This window comes from Cynocephalus volans, chromosome 10 (assembly GCF_027409185.1).
Source record: "Cynocephalus volans isolate mCynVol1 chromosome 10, mCynVol1.pri, whole genome shotgun sequence".
Lineage (NCBI taxonomy): Eukaryota > Metazoa > Chordata > Mammalia > Dermoptera > Cynocephalidae > Cynocephalus > Cynocephalus volans.
The window spans coordinates 46,069,239-46,091,000 of record NC_084469.1 but is presented as its reverse complement, the minus strand read 5'-3'; the positions used below and the strand labels follow the sequence as shown (position 1 = coordinate 46,091,000).

General features: G+C 44.6%; 1 protein-coding gene across 1 annotated transcript in view; it reads right to left on the bottom strand.

Annotated features, from left to right (window-relative positions):
* Positions 1-647: 647 nt before the first annotated feature.
* The window catches only part of PIGL (phosphatidylinositol glycan anchor biosynthesis class L), a 68,026-nt gene continuing 46,911 nt past the window's right edge, over positions 648-21,762 (bottom strand). The window contains exons 3-7 of the mRNA XM_063111969.1: positions 16,406-16,496; positions 11,307-11,374; positions 8,596-8,627; positions 7,472-7,605; positions 648-2,256 (exon numbers count right to left, since the gene is read on the bottom strand). Coding sequence (XP_062968039.1) covers positions 2,158-2,256; positions 7,472-7,605; positions 8,596-8,627; positions 11,307-11,374; positions 16,406-16,496 — 424 coding nt within the window. The 3' untranslated portion in view covers positions 648-2,157. The remainder of the gene's footprint in view (positions 2,257-7,471; positions 7,606-8,595; positions 8,628-11,306; positions 11,375-16,405; positions 16,497-21,762) is intronic.

The following is a 21,762-nucleotide window of genomic DNA, read 5'->3' as shown; positions in this document are numbered from 1 at the left end:
AATAAATAAATAAAAAATAAATAGTTTTATGGTATTCTACTTTTCTGATACACCCACAATTTATTTAACCAATCCTTAACTGATGGACATTTGTACTGGTTCAGTATTTTACTATTATAAACAGTGTTTCTTTTTTTTTGACCGGTAAGGGGATCGCAACCCTTGGCATGGTGTTGTCAGCACCACGCTCAGCCAGTGAGCGCACCGGCCATCCCTATAGAGGATCCGAACCTGCGGCCTCAGCGCTACCAGCGCCGCACTCTCCTGAGTGAGCCACGGGGCCGGCCCATATAAACAGTGTTTCAATGTCTATCCTTTACATACCTCTTTCGGCATGTGGAGTAAATCTACAGTGTAAATTAGTGGAAGTAGAAATGCTGGGTTAAAGCATATGTAATTTTACTAGACATTGCCAAGTTGTCCTCCACAGAGGCTGTGCCATTTACATGTCTACCAGCAGTATGTCAAGGGCTAGCTCTTTTTTTTTTTTTTTTTAAGATGACGGGTAAGGGGATCTCAACCCTTGACTTGGTGTTGTCAGCACCACACTCTCCCGAGTGACCTAACCGGCCATCCCTATATAGGGATCTGAACCCGTGGCCTTGGTGTTGTCAGCACCGCACTCTCCTGAGTGAGCCATGGTCAGTGGTTAGGATGACTGCATCAGCGAGCAGCCAAAAAGAAAAAAGAGTATGCATATTTTAACAGCTCTTAATACATATTGAGATTGCTGTCTAGAAAGGCTGGGTCAGTGTCTGTCTTCCTAGTAGCAGGACAGAAGTCAGTCTGTTCTGCCACACTCTAGCCAGTATTAGTGGCATGCTTTCACAGTGGTCACACTTTCATGTGAAGGCTATTAGGAGCTGACAATTTTTAAGTAGGCAAATCACACAGCCAGATTTGCATTTTCGATTCCAACTTCAGGGCCGAATAGCTGTCAACCTCACATGGCCCCTAGGAGGAATTCAAGATAATGATGATACTGAGCAAAGTGGCCCAGTTTTGGGTGGAGAGACTAAACAAGTATGGGTCTGACTTGCTTGGAGAAAACAATTCAGGGCCTCATCTGACAGGTAGAGGGAACAGTCACTGGGCAGTGCGTCCGACATCATTTCTGTCTAGGACTTTCAGATATGCTAGTCTCTTTGCTTAATGCCTAGTTAACTCTTTAGGTCTTGGAAGAACAGCAGCAGCTAACGTTTCTTTGCTATGCACCTTCATGTGTCATCTTATTCAGTTCTCAGAGGCTGGGACCATTATTATCTCCCACTTTACAGATTAAAGCATTGAGGCAGAGAAAGGTTGAGTACCTTGCCTAAGGTTACACTGCTGTCACTCTGGCTTCAAATGAGGTGACCAGCCTGTGCTCTCCACCACTGAGCTTCCCTGTCTCAGGCCACTTCCTTGGACCACCAGCTGCACTCTGAGAGTAGCTTCCAAGTCAGACCTCACAGAGAGCTGTTGTCTGTATGACAATTTGAAGACATCAGGTTCTTGAGTGTTTAAAAAATAAGTTCCAGATCTATTTCCTACTTTTCTCAAAAGACTGAGAGCTGAGATATTCGACGGTAAGCTTCTTGAGGGCAGGGCCCATGTAATTATCTCTGTGTAAGACAGTGCCTACCACAGTGATTGCCACTTGAGTGCTTCAGTCAATGACTGTGGTATTAAATAGAGCACGTTTTCCCTAGATTCAAGTTCTGATAAATAGGCCACAAAGAAAAATCAAAAGAATTATGCTGAACTAATTCATTGCATTGTGTCTATGTGTTTTTGGTGAGCCCGTTTTGGAAACATTTTAAAAATTTGGCATTGCATCTGTAAGATGTTTTCAGAGCATTTTTATATTCATTTTTGATAACAGCAACCTGCCCAGGCTCTGTGCTAGGTGTTTGACATACACTATATCATTTTGCAAATTGTTTTTCATAAGAACTTGAGCCACTAGCAGGGTGGCTATTATTATCCTTGGGTTGGTTTATTTTTGTTTGTTGTGTTTTTTCCCCAGGGGAAGAAGCTGAAGTTTAGACTGCCTGTGGGCAAACAGGGCTGCCCTTTCACAGAGGGTGCTCTAGCCAGGATCTCCTTTGGCTCAGGGAGATATGCCAGCTTCAGGCCAGGCCCCCAGCGTCCTGGATCTGAACACTCTTCAAGGCTTCAGAGGAAGTGCAGTGAGTTGATTCTCATGTACCGGGAGAAGAGAACGTAGAGGCGGCGGAACCAGAGGAGCTGACTGCGGTGGCAGGACATGGCTCTCTGGAGGAATCAAAGAGGATCATTACGACCTGCACTGGAGCTGTTTCCGTTATTTTCAGATCTGGCCTCCTCACCTTAAATCCTTCCCCACTCTAATACACTTCATGCTACAACCTATCTGGCTTCTTCCTGTAACCCACAATCCACTCTGGATTGGCCTGCCCTTTCCTACCCACTTCTTACTCCCCTTTGATCACAGCAGAGGATGCTAATGGTAACTGGAGCACTCACTATGGGATACCAGGAAACTGCAGAACAGTACACAGATGGTCCCTGATGGTTCAATGGTTCGACTTACTATTTTTCTGTGGTGTGAAAGAGAGAGGCATTCAGTAGAAACCGAAATTCAAGTAGCCTTACAACCATTCTGTTTTTCACTTTCAGTAAGTATTAAATAAATTACACAAGATGGGCTTTGTGTTAGATGGTTTTGCCCAATTATAGGCTAATGTAAGTGTTCTGAGCACGTTTAAGGTGGGCTAGGCTAAGCTATGATGTGTGGTAGGTTAGGTTTATTGAATGCATTTTCAACTTACGATATCTCCAACTCACGATGGGTTTACAGGATGTAAGCCCATCGTAAGTCAAGGAGCACCTGTACATTGTGAGTTAGGTACTATTATTATTGCTTAAAAAAAAAAATCGATGAGGAAACTCATCAATCTCGGAGAGCTGGCAGGTAGTGGAGCTGAGACTTGAACCCAGGGCCATCTGATTGACTCTAGAGTCCACATGCTTAATCACTTGGCTCCACTACCTCACACAGACATATAAACCAGGATCTTTTGTGGGAAGCAAGCTATAGAATACCATGCCTGACTTCCTCTGACTTAGGTAAACTGGGAAGGTTCAATCACTATTAGAAGAAGGAAAAAAAGGAATGGTGCACAGCTATGGGTTGTCCTTCCCACCTAGTGGGGAAATGTCTATTATCTTGTTATTCAGATTTAGTATAGTTCAGTTTTTAAGCAGAATAGATCACAGCAACTGATGTAACTAGATGTAACATATGTAAAAAGTTGCTTCCTGTTTTTCTCTACTACCATAATTAAACTGCCTCTCTAAGCTAATAGGATTGCAAACCTTTATGTTAAGAACTCATTTTATATTCATTGTCAGAACATATACGGCCTTAGATAACATATGAACATATATAGCTTTTGCATGTTCTTTGATTTTTTTTGTGTGTGTAAAAACTGTACCACGCTATGTATTACTCTGTAATGTGTTTGCTCTCACTTAATGTATTAATGTATTAACGTAAGTACAATTTCTGAGAATGTCTGACATTCATTATTACATTGCTTCCCAGAAAGGCTGTAGCAATTTACACATCTATTTCATTTAAAGCTTCAACAGAGAGTTCTATCACTTGATCCTTTCCACTTAGCAAAAACCATGCAGATACTAACCCAAAGAAAGTTAATATGGTAATATTAATATTAAAATAGAATGTAAGGGAAAAGTCATTAATAAAAGACATTTTAGGATAATAAAAGGAATAATCTGCTAAGAAGATACAGCAGCTTTGATCTGTGTGCCTAAAAACATAAAAAGCAAAAATTGAAAAATGAACAAATCTAGATTCATGATGAGAGATAGTTACATACTTGTATCAGAAAGAAATGAATCAAAAAGTAAAATTGGCAAGGATACAAAGTTTTGACCAACATAAATACTAAGCTTGATCTATTAGTCATATCTAGAACCCTGAATGCAACAAGTAGAGAATACATGTTCTTTTTAGGTACACATGTTAACATTTACAAAAACTGATCATAAAGTAGGTCACTAAGGAAATCTCAATACATTTTTAAATATCAGTATTATACAAACCACATTCACTGACCTCAAAGCAATTAAATTATAAATCAACAATAAAGACACTACATATATAAGGGAGTACTTTAAAAAAAGATCATGGAAAGATTCATTTTATCTTTTAATTATCTTTTTCCATGAATTTTTTGAAGTACCCTCATACATGCACACTCGATTCCCATTATTTGCACTAGTTATGTTCTGTAAAGTCACTGAGAACACTGAATTAGTGAATACTGAACCACTGCTCCTAAGGGAAATAAAGGGTTAGTTTCTTGCAAGCCTCGAGTCACATTTTCATCAATTCATCAACACATAACCTCTTTTTATGTGTGTTTCTGCTTAATGATATCTTACTAAATACATATCGTTGATTCATTAGCAATGAACTCATGGCCAACCACAATGAAATGCATGTTTGAATGAAGCTTATCTAATGCAGGTATTTTCTTCATAAGGCACATTGTAGCTTCTTGTGCTTAGGACACTAGACAGCTTCAGCACCATACTTCAGCCGTTTTAAGCAGCACAATCAACAAAAAGCATAAAATGAGAAGAATGTGGTGTTAAATATACCACGAAAGGGACACTTATTTATAGTTTGAGAGTGAAGCAAGAAGGCAGAGCATCACTGTGCTCAACCTCAGTTGGGAACATGCATGTGCACATCAGGCGATTCAAATCTTTCACAGCTCTGTGAATGCACCCGTCTGCGAATACCACAAGAGCACCGCTAGTATTGATTCTGGAGTTACAAATGAATTTTTGCAAGTAGGTGTATTCACAAATATGAAACTGAATAATGAGGATTGACACCTGTTTGTAAACTCTAAAATGCACTCTAAAAACCTCATGCATTAAGGAAGAATTCACAATGGAAACTATAAATTACTTCTAACTAAATGACAATAGGACTACTACATACCAAAACTTGTCAGGTGCAGTTAAAGAGATTTTTCAAAGGAAATTAATAGTATTAAAGTGTATTTTTTTAAAGATTGAAAATGAAAAAATGTTAACCTTTCAAGTTCAAGAGACTTAAAAAAGAAAAGAATAAAACAAAGTAGGACAAGAATAATAACAAAAATGAGGGGGTTGGTGGGTTTGCTCAGTTAGAGCATGGTGGTGTAACACCAAGGTCAAGGGTTCAGATCCCTGTACTGGCCAGCCGCCAAAAAAAATAAATAAATAAAGAGCAAAGGTTAATGAACTATTAAAGAAACAAAACAGAATTAATGTTTCTCAACATTGCACTCTTAGCATCTAGCAAAGTGCCTCTTAACAGGAGGTATGTTTATGGTGGAAAATTCAGAATATAAAGCTAAGTGGAAAAAAAAAAGATCTTGAATTTTTTTTTTTTTTTTTTTTTTAAAGATGACTAGTAAGGGGATCTTAACCCTTGACTTGGTGTTGTCAGCACCACGCTCTCCCAAGTGAGCTAACTGGCCATCCCCATATAGGAATCCGAACCCGTGGTCTTGGTGTTACCAGTACCACACTCTCCCAAGTGAGCCACAGGCCGGCTCTAAGATCTTGAATTTCTAACAAAACAGTTCTCTCCAGCTTTCACCCACTGCTACTCTTCTCTCTGTGGTAAACATAAGTCTACTGGGAGTTGCACCTGGAGACAAATAGGAGCAATTCTCCTCAACCTGCCCTCCCCAAGTCCAGTGGTACTCAGGGTCCCCTACCCCACCGACAGCTAAGAGATTTCATTAGCAGGGCCTCCCTGGGCCTAGCTCTTCCTCAACAGGCAAACGGGCTTCTGGCTGTCTGCCCCACTGGCTCTTACAGAGGCTCCTAGTAGGTCTGAATTCTTCTTAGACTCAAGCTGGGAGCACTGCTCCAGGTATAATAGTGAAAATCTGGTAAATCAAAATGTCCAACAATAAGGGATTTGTGATACGTTTTATACCCATACAATGGAATAATAGGCAGCCTTTACAGTTCGAATACTCAATGACACAGGAAAAAATGTTCATAATATATTGTTAAAGCATAATATATAAAATGTTCATAATATAAATGTTCACAATATATTTTAAATAGTAGGCATTCTGTGATCCCATTTAAATATATATATATATATATATACATACATAAATACATATATAGTTGTGTGCCGCATAATGACATTTCAGTCAACCACTGATTGGATACATTGCAGTGGTCAGAGCAATAGGCTGTACAATATAGCCTGGGTGTACTGTAGGCTGCACCACCGAGTCTGGGTAAGGGCACTCTATGCTGTTTGCACAATGACGAAATTGCCTAAGGACGCATTTCTCAGAACGTACCCTCTTCGTTAAGCGATGCATGACTGTGTGTATGTACGTACATGTATGTGTCTATATATATGTATTTACGTGAAAGAGAGTACTTCAAAGGTTCTCGTGAGGGCACTTCAAAAAGTTTATGGAAAAATAGAATTAAAAGGTAAAACAGGACTGGCTGGTTAGCTCACCTAGAGTGTGGTGCTGGTCAAGGGTTCAGATCCTTTGGCCAGCTGCCAAAAAATGTTTAAAAAGATAATACATCCACTTGGGTAAATGTGTCTCAAGATTTTAACCAATTTACTTGTAATGATATTTACATTTGCCAGACTACCAAAGAACAGACTTACGTTGCAAGTGGTCAGATTATTCTGCAAACCTAGATCTGTAAGCCAGTGGAGCTTTCAGTGGAGCTCTCCTAGGAATAGCGAGGAAAAGGAACCCAAGCTGCGATTTCAGCTCACTCAGCAAATACTCTTGCATCTGTGCTGGCGTGCTAGTCACCGGGGACTGAGCAGTAGATGGGCAGAGGACAGACATCCTGCCTTCATGAAGCCTATGCTGATGGAATGAAAGAGTGTATCTACTTAAAAGAAAAAATAAAAGTAAAACTTGAGGTAAGAGAGCAAACGTTCTCTTTCATGTCAAAAGACCCCATGTTGCAATGGGACTGAAATCATATGAAACTAAAAAAAAAAAAAAAGATAATATAAATTTTTCCCTTAATTTTTTGAAGTACCCTCCTGTATATATTAGAAGGATGTAGCCTAACACATCAACATGACTACTTCTGAGTAGTGGAATTGTAAATAATTTTTATTTATTATTTTTATTTTCTTCTTGATACTTTTTATATATTTCTAGATTTTCTACAATGAACATATGTTACTTACTTTTTTTTTTTTTTAGCATGTATTATTTTTAGAATTAGAAAAAAAGGTGAAAGTCAATGAAAACCTATGCCTCCCAAGGTCTAGCTGGCGTAGTCCTAACACTCAGGGACAGATGCTGCACCACGGTGGAAGGTCTTTGGTCAGGACCTCTGCAGAGATGGGTTTGGAGGAGCCAGGGGTCTGGGGCACAGATCTGAGTCAGGGAGTCCAAGAATTCGCAATCCTCACCTTGGCCTGAGCCACTTCTTCGCTGGTGAGCACGAAGAGAACGTCCTGGATATGAAGCAGAGATAAGGGCAGATCCAGAAGGGAGATATACTTGCGCAGCACGTTCACAGACTCAAGTGTGAGCACAGAACACCCTGATGGGGAGGGGACGGGGAGAAGTAAAGAGCCTCGTTGCTCCCAGCCAGATTTTCCCGAGCACCCTCCTGCTCCCCAGCCCATGGCTGCAGAGTTGCCAGCTGTCTCTGTGGAACCAGAGCTACTCTTTGCATTGTCACAGACAGGAAGAGTGAAAGGGCCACAGAAGACCTGACTGGCTACCCTCTGCCCCTCTACGTGCCTAGCAAGGAAAGGTTGATTGCTAGAGGTTGAGATCCAGCTACTTCAAGGCCAAGGGAAAGGTGATGGAGAAAGGAATTTCTGTACTGGGAGGCCAGAGACCTCTGTCACCCAAGAGCGGACAGACTTGGGAGAGTCCTTTAAGCACTCTGAGTCTCGGTCTTCTCATCTGTAAATGGGGTTGATAGTGTGGGACCCGCCTGTCTCACAGAGCTGATATTAGAATCAAATGGGCTATAATCATCTTCCAGAGACTTCACAGCTTGGTAAGCTCAGTAAGCCCATGCAGAAAGGGTGTGCACTGCTTAAGTCTTCATTCACTGAACCTTCACACGGCTCCTGTGAGGTATGACAGACCAGAAACTGGCTTAGAGTTAAGCACTGGTAACATGTAGTAAAGGGCCACGTAGGGCCAAATACCATCCTGTGAGTCAGGGAGTTCCTAACTCAAGCAGATTGGTCCATCGAGCACCCATCTGTCATTTACCACCTGGATGATTAATTGGGAGATGGGATGTGAGTTGGATGGACAGACTGAAAGAATACCAGAGGTGGAAAAGACCTACCTAGTGAGAAAGCCAGACAGGTGAGGGGCAAGGCCCACCTCCCCTCACATCCAGAGACACTTGCTGATGGACACAACCTGACGGGCACCCCGAGGTGAGGCCCAGCCTCCCTGACCCTGCCTCTGCTCAGTCTGGGGCAGTTCTCTGTGTATTTGCAAATTTCTAATAAGTTTCTTAGAGGGATAGCTAGTAGCAGCCTTTTGCAGAAGGGCCAGGCCTTACCTTTAGGTAACTTCCCTTCCGAGTGGAGGGCCCTGCAGGAGGGAAAGGACAAGCATGAGAGGCTAAGAATGGCCTATTCCTTTTCACTTCACAGGAGGGGCTTTTAAAGGAGGGCCTGCTGTGTGTATGGTCCCCTCCACACAGGTGTCTAGGCAGTTTGTTTTGCATAAATCACCATATAGATTTCTGGGATTCCATACCTCTGGCTACAGCTGAAGGGACCAGGGTGGGCACCTTACCCAAGGACAGCAAGTCCAGAGGCTGGTCTGTGGCTCACGAGGCACCCTGATCCAAGCTTTGCTCATGAGAGATGAAGGCGACTACCTTGGACTCCTCAAAGTTTTTCTCTTGAAAGTGCAATGTGAGTATGGTGGGAGAACATTTTAAATATTAATTGATATTTCTTCCCTATTTGTTTTCTCCTTTCTGGCCTGCCCCACTTGCACCTTCTGACAGTGAAGGCCATTCTGTGCTCACCACCTTAACAGGAGGGATGCGGCGGGTCCAATGACAGCGAGCTCTGAATCTCTTCCCTCTTAGTGGTTTTGAAAGCTGAGGGGGCGGCTGGCTGGCTCAGCTCAGATGGTTAGAATGCAGCCTTATAACACTAAGGTCGTGGGTTCGAATCCCCTTACTAGCCAGCTACCAAAAAAATGAAAAAAGCTTGGTGACGAAGAAGAATGGGGTAAGTACCCCCTCTACTCCCCAACACATAGACACACATACTAATGAACAGGGACTCTTGGGAACAGGGGTTTAAAAAGTTGGGAGAGAATCAATAAACTTATGTAACTGACTCCCTAGCAGGCCGTGAGAAGTAGAAAAGCCTGAGTTTCAGGTCCTTAGGACATCCAAGGAAAGAGGTGAGCACTGGAGGCACACACCTGGAAACCGCACTTACAGCTGTTAAAGCAACGGAGGAATCTTTACTGAGAAGACCTGGGGAGGGAGCCCTGGGAACAGAGGCACCAGAGGCCTCTGGTGGGAGGGACACCAGGAAGAGACTGAGAAGTGACCAGAGAGGCCAGAGGAAGGAGGACACGCAAATCAAAGCAGCATTTCACTGAGTGATGGGCAGGGCCAAATGCCATTGAAAGGTCGAGCCTGATGAGGACCAAAATGTGCCTAATGAGCTTAGCAGGCGGGAGAAACTGTTTTAGTAGATGGGCGGGTGGGTGGTACATCAACATCAATCGTTTTATCTGAAGCACAGTGGCCTTGGTTAGTGCACAGAGAGGACCTGGAAGTGTTTAGAGCTGGTGGCACTCCAGCCTCTGCTGAGGACAGTGGTCCCGCACAGTTCTGTCTGCATAAAGTTGTCCCCCTGGGTTCCCATCCCAGCTTTCCCCACCTCAGTGGTGACTGGACCAGGGAGGGGACCAGCAAAATCAACTTCAAGTGCCCCGGCAACCTGCCTGTTGAGGTACTCTTGGTTTGATCTGACCCTTTCAGCAGTGTAAATACTCAGTGAAAACCCCCCAGGCGCAGTGTGCATCCAGAGTGGAGGGGAGCCACTGTTGCAGGTGTCCTGTGGGCTTGTGGTCCACGCCAGTCTTGGAAGCCCAAGGCCTCAGAGGACCCACATGGTCAGAAAGACCACTCCTGCCTCATTTTCCATGTGTTTTCACAAAACATTGCATCTCTGACTGTAACGGGGGGAAGTGTCTTCAGAGAATCTGAAGGGACCTAATGCAACTAGTAACGTGTCTCCTCTGGCTGGGCCTTTCCTCACTCCACAGCCAACAAAACAGGGAGAGCTGTCTGGAAGGAAGGAGCGCGTGGGTAATAATTTCTAGCATCTTTCACTAAGTGCTATACATTCAGGGACAGGAGGACGAGTCCTGAGGTTGCACGGGCCTTCACATGTATCAAACAAAGAAGGCGGAACCAGGATCCCTGGATTCCGGTTCTGCCTCTGCCATTGTTTAGCCTGGTAGTGCTGGGCAAAGCACTTCACTGCCTCAGTAAAGTGAGATGGTTGGACTTAATAATCAGCGAGGTCATTTCCCACTTCACATATTTCCCTCCTCCAGCCTGAGAAGGTGCATGTTTTAGAAGAAGTTTATAAAATAAGTCCTTCACTTCAAGTTGCCCCTTTCTTTCCTCAGTAACTAGGACAGGCCACTATGCTGCTGAGCAGGGCCCCGGAGAAGCACTTGGCTAGAGCAGAGGAAACATGGTCTTGTTTGCATCACCCTAAGTCACTCAGTACCTTTGAGGTTCCATTTTGTTTTTACTGGTAAAGTGCAGATAAATACCAGTCAACTAGGCTGGCTGTGAAGAACAAAGAGGCCTTCAGGTCGTACACGCGCACCCTCCAAAGAGGACGGCGGGGACAGTCCACACGATGGGAGAGGGCAGGGGACACAGCGGCTCCCGGGACTCAGGCCTTAACGTCTGGACCACGTGCTGCCGGGGGCTGCAAATTCAGCCCTAACGCTTTCTGCGGCCAGAGCAGAGGCAGAAATAAAATCAGTTACCTCATTTTCAATATCCACGGGGTAAAACAACAATCATCTGTTTAGGAGGCGAGCGTTCCTACTAGGAACTGAGAGAGCCTTCTCACTGAGAGGACGACACGGCCCCCAGGGCGCTGTGACGGTGCAGCGGTCACCCTCACGGGGCTCGGAGAACTAGTGGGAAGCAGCTGTGAGACTGGGGACCCAAGCCAGCCAACCAGCCCCGTCCCTCCTCCGTGCCCAGAAGCCTACCTCACGGCCGCGTGCAGAGCCACGTGATTGCTGTGACCACTTACTCCTCCCGCATCGAAGGTCACCACCTGTGGAGAAACACAGGGTCTCACTCACGACGCCGGAATGCTTTGTCCAGGCCTCTACCTCAAAGTCGCGGTCTCCATTCTCTTGGGAAGGAAAAGAGAAGGAAAAGAGTGACAGGTTTCCAATTCTGACCTGACTTCTGAGCAGGTCAACGGTGCATTTGTCCCTCCCGTTTGGCTGACTGTGGAGACTGTGCCCGCGGGTCTGCTGCTGACTCGTTCCTGGCCAGTGGGGCGGAGTGGAGTCCAGCCATGGCAGAAGCGTGGGTCCACAAGATCTTTGCTGCTAATCTGCTTCGCTACTTAGCGGCACATTTAGCTTTCCTGGCTGGCTGCTGTGTGAACTTTGTTCATGTGGATGCTGCCTGACTTATTTGGTCTCTTTTCCTTATGTCACACCAAGGGCACAAAAACTTTGAGGGACAATGCCCACCATGCCCTGGGGTTGAGTTCACAACAGAAGTGTATTTATTCATAGAGAGCTTCTGTTTCCATGTTCACAGACATACCAATATCTTTTTATTAATTACAAACTCACTCTATGTTCCAACATTTCATTTCTGCAGAGCTGGATTTAAAAAACCAAAGGATGCTGGCCAATTAGTTCAGGTGGTTAACGCACAACCTTATAACACCAAGGTCATGCGTTTGGATCCCTGCATGGGCCAGCTGCCAATAAATAAGTAAATAAGTAAATAAATAAATAAATAAAACAAAGCATAGTTTGAATAATAATAAAGACAGCTTGAATAGTATAAGAAATACAAGCAAGAAAACAAGGACTCAGGAAAGGAATAGGGTGGTGGTTAGGGTGACAGAAAGAGACCAGCTGTCCCCAAGGAAGGAAGGTGGCCATGCAGCCTGGATGAAGGGGCCCAGGAGTAGAATAGGCTGGGAAGGGACTCACATGTGGTCTTTCTGTTTTAAACTGTGAAACTTGCTGACTTCATATCCAAGAAGTTCCCTTATTATAAAAGCAGCGAACATTTATTGAGTGCAGCACTAGTACCGGCCCCAAGGAAGCTCAAGAAATGCAGGCCGAAGCTCTGGTCGCCTTGCTAGAGTGGTGGAGCCGGTCTGGGGACGTGGCTCTGTCTGACTATGAGGCCACGCTCGTTACCAGAGTCGCCTAGTGAGAAGGTGTGCCAGGCTGCGGGGGAAGCAGAAGACCTGCACTCTCACTCTGATTGCCGGCTAGGCACGTGACTAGATTACTTCTAAGTTACTTGTCCTGGGTTTGGATGATCTCGTCTATAAGGAAATATGGTGCTCTGGGCAGTCATTGATGAACCCCTAATTTGAAAGGACAAGAATACAGTTAACTTCACTGCATGGCACTGCACACACACACACATGCACACACTCACACACTCGAATATTTCAGAAGACATTTCAGGATCCTATAATCATGCCTCAAAATTATCACCATGAACCTCTATTTACCACCACGCTAACCAAGTTAACAGAAGAGGTGGGTAATGGAAGAATTTTAGCAGCAGAATGCTGGAATTGACTGAAGTCTTCTAAGGATTAGTGTTACTGCATTTCTATCCTGACCAGATTACTGTTAATGCTCAGCAGCGGAGTTCAAACAAATACCGATGAAAAGCGAGATTCTTCGTGCTTCCACCACCTCCTGCTTTTCACGCTGCATTTCTGTTCACTTTATCACTTTACCCTCAGTCTCTGGAAGAAGACAGACCTGGCATCCCTGAGATGGGTAAGTGTTTCTTTCTAAAGGTTGTGGTAATAGTTGTAGTAGAGCTAACTGACATTACTGAGCACTTCACATGTGCTCAGTTTAAGACTATTGTCACCTTTGATGACAGAACTACATGCAGTGCCCAGAGGATATAACACGGGACATGTTTTTATTTTTATTTTTTTTAAAAAGATGACCAGTAAGGGGATCTTAACCCTTGACTTGGTGTTGTCAGCACCACGCTCAGCCAGTGAGCGAACCGGCCATCCCTACATGGGATCCGAACCCGTGGCCTTGGTGTTATCAGCACCACACTCTCCCGAGTGAGCCACAGGCCGGCCCCCACACGGGACATGTTTTTAAATGTGGTTTCCTCTAAAGCAGTAAAGGACACGTCTCGCCAACTGTGTTAAGTGTAGTGACTGCATTCACAGGCTGCCCCCCACCCCCACCCCAGGTACCAGGGGGCTAGAATCAGGCGGCTGCAGAGACGAGGCAGGACTCTGAAGGAGCCAGTAGCCTGTCCAGGATGCCCTGGCCTCTGCTGCCCTGGGTCAGGCCCGCACCCTCTGGCCTAGTGAACTAGCCAACATGGAGAGGGGGAGACAGTGGACACAACCACAAAACACAACCTCCAGTCACCAGTCACTGAGCATCTTTTGAATCTGGCCATCATGGGATTCGGGATTCTTTGAGAACATCATGAACAGTCAGCACCAATTCAGGTGAATTCAGGGTAATCTCAAGATGGTCTCTTGGCAACAGAGAGAAGAAGAGTTCTGCCTCAGGAAGGGCCCCTTTGTTAAAGCCAAGCAGTTCTATGACAAGAGTCCTCTCCCTTCCTTCTGCCACATGCCACTACTGCAGTCTCCATGGGAGCAAGTGCTCTGCACAGGACGGCTTTCCTGGGGCTGGGTGGTCGCAGCTGAGCCTTACTCACAGTGACATGTGTTTCCACCTCCCCCAGCCACCTGCTGATCCCTGAACTGTCACTTGAAGAATGTCAATCCTTCAGTGTAAATCTCAGGTCCCAGTTAAAATGCACCTCATCCTTGTTACGGTTACCAGTGTCCGGCACTTTGGTGTGAATGAGGGCTCTAGGGTAAGATTCCTTGGCAGGCTGAATAACTGTCCCCAAACATGTCCTAATCCCTGGAACCTGTGAATGTTACCTCACATGGAAAAGGACTTGGCAAATGTGGCAATTAGCAGTTGCAGCAGTTTTGTGAGGAGTGCTGTCTGGAGGCCGCTCTGGCTCTTGGAGATGTGGAGGAGCCAGGCACAGTCCTGGCCTCTACTTACCTCACGGTCTATGTCATGAGACATGGTCCTCACTTCCAAGGATAAATAGCAACCCATGTCACACACACAGTACATGCAGAGTTCTATGGGAATCCCAAAGAGGGCTGAAGAAGTCAGGGAAGGTTCTTGGAGAAGGGGTTCTTGAGGTGGACTTGGACCACAGATCACTTTTCTGGGACCCAATGTGGGAGACTCTTCTAAGACCAAGAATGGTGTGCAGAGCTGTCTGTGCCCTGACACACCCTCGGATGCCCAGGGCCAAAGTCAGCTGTGGTCTGAAAAAGAAACCTGGCCCCTCAACAAGGACCAACTCTGTTCGCCAGTGTCTAGCACCAAAGTAAGGGCCAGATCAAAGAGGGCCTTGAATTCCAAGTTAAAAAAGATGAGAGTTTATCCTACAAGCAGGAAACTGGGAAGACCAGAAGTTCTTATGCACTGAAGTAGGGGAGGAGACACAGTATGTGCGGACTGCTTCCAGGGAAGCCACTACAGTGAGAAAAACAGGGTGCCAAGGTGTACTGCAGGCTGACCCTGAAGACCAGCTCTGCCCACATATTTAGGCTGTGGAGCTCTGGAAGCTGTGACTGTAGGCTGGGACAGGATAGGGAAGAGAACTAAGGTTAGTCCCAATCAGCAGGGCTGCACATTGACTCCTGAGCCTGTGGTTCCAACCCTACTTTCATGCCAGACCTTCTGAGAAGGGAACATGGGGAGTGCAGGCCTCCAAACTCCTGTTTTTTTCAGCCAGGAAAAGGAATGAAGCCAGCACACAGAGCAGGATCAAGGAGAAGAGCCCACCTGTATCTCAGCCTCTGTGACTCACAGTGAGCCAGGCACGTGCTCCTTCTCGCCTGCGTGTACTAAGTTCAAATGTATTTCCGTCATTAGAAAACACAACGGTCTGACTGCTATATTGATGAAAATCTGCTAAGAAAGGTTGAATAAATGAATTCACCCAGTGAATTCACCAGTGATAAAAGCCTAATATGTTTCTCTGCCAGCGGAATTTATGTTTTAATGAGAGTTAATCAGAACTTAAACCAAATGAGTGGGGCTTTAAATGGTGGAATTTTAGGCATTAACTCATGAAGGATTATTATTATTATTATTATTTTTTTAATTAATTTATTTTTTTTAGAGGTAGGCATCCTTCTTGACAGCTTTAAAATTGATGCTGGGCTAAGCCCACTGCTGCCGTGACCCTAGAAGAGCTGAGGCTGGGCTCACTAGGCCTGTCCACCTGGGCAGGGAAGTGTGAATCTCCACTGTTGCTGTAGTGGTGACTGAAATTTTCTTCCTGTGGTGGGCATGAATTTATCCTCATGTGTTGTTGGAGTGACAAACAGTCTTAAAATCTTAGCTTTACCACTTGCCTACTGTGGGCAGCTGCTCTGCCTCCAAAAACCTCAATTTCCTCAACATAAAATGAGAATTGCAACAACATGACCTATACAATTAAAATGATCCTCTAAAGTGAAAACGCTTGGGGCCGGCCCGTGGCTCACTCGAGAGAGTGTGGTGCTGATAACACCAAGGCCACGGGTTCGGATCCCATATAGAGATGTCCAGTTCGCTCACTGGGTGAGCGTGGTGCTGACAACACCAAGTCAAGGGTTAAGATCCCCTTACCGGTCATCCTTAAAAAAAAAAAAAAAAAAGAATAAAGTGAAAATGCTTGGTAACAGGTGAAGCTGTGCACAAACCAGAGTCACAGCACAGGCTCCTGGCACTTGAGTTTTTAGATGGCAGGCTGAGGTGGGAGTGGTGGTGGGGGGTGGTTAAAGAGGACTCGGTTTGGAAAAAACCTCTGCCTCTACCTGAGCACTGATAATTCAGTAACTCAGTCTCACTAAAGATCTAGAAGATATTAAAAAGTGGGTTTGTTCCTGAGTAAGTCTAAGAGAGAGCATTAGAGGTTTTGGCCTCTTTGTAGAGTGGCCCTGGAGAAGGACTGGAGGAGGGAGGGTGGCCACAGGAACGGCTGCAGAGGCCACATGGTGTAACCTCCCGTGCGGGGAGGCGCCCCTTACCAGGGTGATGCTGTTCACTTCCACGTGCTGGAGGAGGATGCTGGCCACCTGCTCTGTGTCCCACTGAGCTCCGGGGTCATCCGGGAAGTCTCTGCAGGGAGAAGCACAACTTGGACACCTTTTCTAATCAGGCACAAACTTCTCCCTAAGCTCCAGTAGGTGTGTGTCCACTTTTGTGATGGGAATTATAATTGGGGGGTGGGGGGTCCATACTCTCAAGGTACTCAGATTTCAGTTAAAGAAATACGATTTACAGCCATGGATCAGCTAGAAATCAATGCACACTTCCACACAACACACTTGGACTTTTGTGCTTTTTGCTGAGGGAAAAGAACAGAGTCAGCAAGACCAGTCTCTCTCCACAAGCTGGATAGACAGATGTGTCAACAATGAACTTGAACCCAAGTGCACTCTGTAAGAGTAACAGTAACAGTGCCTTAATAAAATGTACAAAGGTATGCTACTTCATTTAACCTCATGAACATCTTCTGAAGGAATCTTTACTGATGAAGATAAGCAGCTGCTTGCAAGGTTGTTAAGAGCTGGATTTGAACTTAGGTTTTCTGACTGCAAAGCCAAGATTTTTAGCCCTAAGAGCCAGCTACATCCCCCCGCCCCATCACAAATGGGGCCTGCCACATCGCAGGAGCAGAAGTCTCTCGCAGAATAATCTGCAACTTTTCAGTTTCTCCACCTGGCCATGCCACACACCTATCTTGTCCTCCCACCTGCTGAAAACTTTCCTGTGCCTTTTCTGTGCATGGATTTATGGTGTCACCTGACATGAGACCAACGCCTCAATTTGACCCCCTTTTTAGAAAATATTGTTCATAATCTCATAAACAGATAACCACTTCTCTTCAGCTCAGGTCCTGCAGCAATACCCATAACGCTACTGGGAGGACATGGCTCTCTTCGTTCCCTGCCAGGCAGGCTGCTGTAACCTCCCTACGAACGAAGGCCATTAACTGATCCTCTTAATACTTTGGTCAATGGAGAGTCACTGGTGGTTTTCAACAGGAAAATAACATGAACCTCAGCACCAAATGTCATTATTTCTTTTGCTTCATTGGCTACTTCTCCTAATCCCTTAGGGGGTCTCTGTAGAGAGCAGCTTTGTGTCCTTTAGAGCCCTGTCCTCTCAGCCATTCCATGTGGTTCTCATGATGCTCCAGCAGAGAGCAGGATGGACAGCTCGGCAGTGAGGGAAGGACAGGGAGAAAGAGAGAAAGTGGGATCAGTACAAAGTCCAGCCTCGTCCCTGGAAATGGAGCTGCATATGGTAGGTAAAACATGACCTGCTGAGCTTGGATGGCTGAAGGAAAAATAGAGGTACAGGAACCAGGGAAAACACCTTGCAGTGACAAGAGCCACATACACACTCCTGGCTGGGAGGGCCACATACACATATCAAGGCATCATTTGGGAAACTGAACACAACGGTAATATTCACATGGACCTTCAGCACACAGATGGAGAAGCAATCTTAGAGAAAGCGTTGGAGAGTAGCTGGCTAAGCCTACTAATGCTTGGTTCTCAAGTGCTGCTGAAAGATGAGTCCTGGAGTGGGAAGCTCATGCCTTCCTTCCATCTGTCTTCCGAGCCCGGGATCTGCTATGAGAGGGAAGCTCCCTTGGAGCCAGCTTCACTGGAGAAGGCATTGCTCCACCCCTTTATTTAGGGGCTCCATGCCCTGATCATGGGTGAGGCAGCCAATCATTTGGGGGACTTTGGACTGTAAGTTATCAGCTCTGTGGTGTGATACATCTGATTTGGCAGCACTGCTTTTGTGATCAAGTCCCAACTCCCCTCGTCCGGCATTCAGGTTTTCCCCGATCTATCTCCTATTTTGATCCTCGTCACTTCTTTTTATTTGAGAAAGCAGATGAGTTAACACATGTGAGAAAGCATTTAAAAACTGTAAAGAGTTATGCAAATGTCAAAATAGTGGCTGTTATTGCTGCACTAGCCTAATTTAAGATTCTTTAAAAAAAGGAAAGAAAGAACTCACTGGCCCTTCTTTCTTGCTCTGGAAGTCCCTTGCAGAGCTCTTTGCAGACCTCCTATACCAGTGGTCAATGGTTTCAAAGTGGGGTGTGGGCATCCCAGGGGATGTGTAAGATGACCCACTGGGGTAAAGTAAGAAATACTAGAATTTCTATTTACATGTTTTTCTGTTTAAATTTCTATTCGGGGGGGGCAGTTAGCTCAGTTGGTTAGAGAGTGTAGTGTTATAACACCAAGGTCAAGGGCTCAGATCCACTAGTTGCCCAAAAAAAAAAAAAAAAAAAAAGTAAATAAGTAAATATTTTGTAGCTATTTTATAAGAGCATGATAAAAAACGTCTGGAGATCACTGGTCTAATCTACTCACTCTGTATTTTACTTTTTTTCCTGGATATTTTAAAAACAATTTTATTGAGGTATAATTTACATAATACAGCCTTACCCATTTAAAACTCACAATTTAGGGGCTGGCCAGTTAGCTCACTTGCTTAGAGCGCAGCCTCGTAATACCAAGGTCAAGGGTTTGGATCCCCATACCAGTCAGCCACCAAAATATAAATATATAAATAAATAAAATAAAATGTACAATTCAGTGATTTTTATTTTTATTGTTTTGGCAGTTGGCTGGTATGGGGATGTTATAACACTGCACTCTAACCATGTGAGATAACCAGCCAGCCTAATTTATTGATTTTTAATAAATGTATGGAATTTCTACATTTTATTGTACTAGTGTTCTGGATGTATTTAATTCTTGACTGTTCAACCCATCATAAGCTCCTGTTACATTAGTCATTTATTAGTAAGGTCCCTCCAGGAAAATGAACCATGAGGTATTTCAGAGACAATTGTTTACCCTCTTGATGGAAGAGCTGAGAGGCCAAACAGTGAACAATGAAACAGCCCAGAGACTTGCAATAGCAGGAGGCCACTACCACCTCTGGGATGGGACACCAGAGCCATGGAACGGGAATGCTGGTGAGAACTAGGATGGCAGGAGCTAGAGTCTGGGAAAACGTTGAGCCACTGGTGGAGATGCCGCCTTCTAGTCTTCTGTCACCGCCATCTACTGGTCAAAAGCCAAGGGAGCTTGGAAACTGCAGTTTCCGTCGATCAGAGCAAAGGGATGAGATACTGGCAATGTCTTGCTGACTGCAAATGCTCAATGGGCATTTACTTTCAACTGCTGCTCAATCTTGGCCCTAAAACTCAAAAGGACAGCAGCAGTCTGGCCAACCGCCTCTCACTGTCTAAGGAGCTCAGTTCTCCAGGCCTACGGAAATGTTACTGCATTCCTGCCCACTGGGTGCTTGGGTCTAGAGGGCAGCAGGGAGCACTGCAGGGAAGAACATGGGGCCACAACAGGGCAAGCAAGATTCATGGCTCAGAGAAGGGAGACACGGCAGGGTGAACAGGCAGCCCTACTCTAGGACAGAGTGCATGTCATTAGGAGGCAATGGATGTGGTAGAGAGAACACTGGTAGGATGACAGAACACTGGGTTCTAGTTCCCCTGCCACCATGTGACCATAGGATGATTCCAGGACATACCTGATGACTCCTGAGAGCACTTCCAGCTCTGAAACCTAGGATTTCATGTCAGAAGCAATCTCTTTTTCTCTTCCCCAGATTTACTGAGGTATGACAAGCGAAAATTGTATATATTTAAGGTATACAATGGGATGTTTTGATATATATTGTGAAATGATGACCAAAATCAAGTAAGTGGTGACCCAACACGTCCATCACCTCATACAGTTACCTCTTTATTGTGGTGAGAACAGCTAAGATCTACTCTTTTGACACATTTTAAGTATACATATTAACTACCATTACTATGCTGTACATTAGATCTCCAGAACTTACTCATCCTATAAGTGAAAATTTGTATCCTTGACCAAAATCCCATTACCCCGCCCCCTCACCCCTGGCAACCACCTTCCTCCTCTGTCTTTATGGGCTGGACCTCTTCAGATTCCACATGTAAGTATTATTTGTCTGTCTGTGCCTGGTTTACTTCGCTTAGCACTATGTCTTCCAGGTTCATCCTTGTTGCAAATGGCAGGAATTCCTTATTTTTTTAGGATGAATAATATTCCATTGTTTGTGCATATGTATAAATATATTTCTATAGATATATTATGGTTTCTTTATCCATACATCCACTGACAGACACTTAGGTTGTTTCCATATCTTGGCTATTGTGAATAGTGCTGCAATGAACACGGGAGTATAGATATCTCTCTGAGACAGTGATTTTATTTCCTTTGGATATATACGCAGTAGTGGGATTGCTGGATCATACGATAGTTCTATTTTTACTTTTTTGGGGAAACTCCATACTGTTTTCCATAATGGCAGGACTCATTCACAGTCTCAACAGTGCACAAGAGTTCCCTTTTCTTCACATCCTTACCAACACTCACCATTTGACTGTTTGGTATCAGCCATACTAACAGGTGTGAGGTGGTATCTCTCTGTGGTTTCAGTTTGCCTTCCTGATGAGTACTGATGTTGAGCATTTTTCCATATACTCATTGGCCATTTGTATATCTTCTTTGAAAAAATGTCTAGTCAAGTCCTCTGCCTATTTTAAAATTGGGTTATTTGTTATTTTGCTATTGAGTTGTATGAGTTCCTTATATATTTTGGATATTAGTCCCCTATTGGATATAAGGTTTGCAAATATTTTCTCCATTCCGTAAGATGCTTTTCATTTTGCTGATTGTTTCCTTTGTTGTGCAGAAGCTTTTCACTTCAGCGTAGTCCTCTTGTTCATTTTTGCTTTCGTTGCCTAAACTTTTGGACTCATAATATCATTGCCAAAACCAATGTCAAGTAGCTTTTCACCTATGTTTTCTCCTAGGATTTTAGGTTTCAAGTCTCACATTTAAGTCTTTAATCTATTTTGATATCATAAGCAATTTCTAAGTGTGCTTAAAATATTGATCATAGATGACAATTTTCAGGAACGAGTAAAGGTCTTAGTCCACTTATGTTGCTTATAGCAAAATACCTGAAACTGGGTGATTTATAAAGAAAATGAAATTTATTGCTTACAGTTTCTGAGGCTGAGAAGTCCAAAGTCCATCTGGTGGTGGCGACAGTGACCCAGGGGTCTCACATTGCAAGATGGTGGAAGCAGAGAGAGCAGAGAGAGAGACTCTCCTCTTCTTTTAAAGCCCTCAGAACCACGCCCCTGACCACCACTTTTAATCCATTCACTACTACATGGTCCTACAATCCAATCACCTCTTTAAGGCTCTACCCTTCAATTACCAGAATAGGATTTCCCACCCTCTTAACAGTCCCAGTGGGGGCTGTTTCTAATACATAAAACTTGGGGGACACA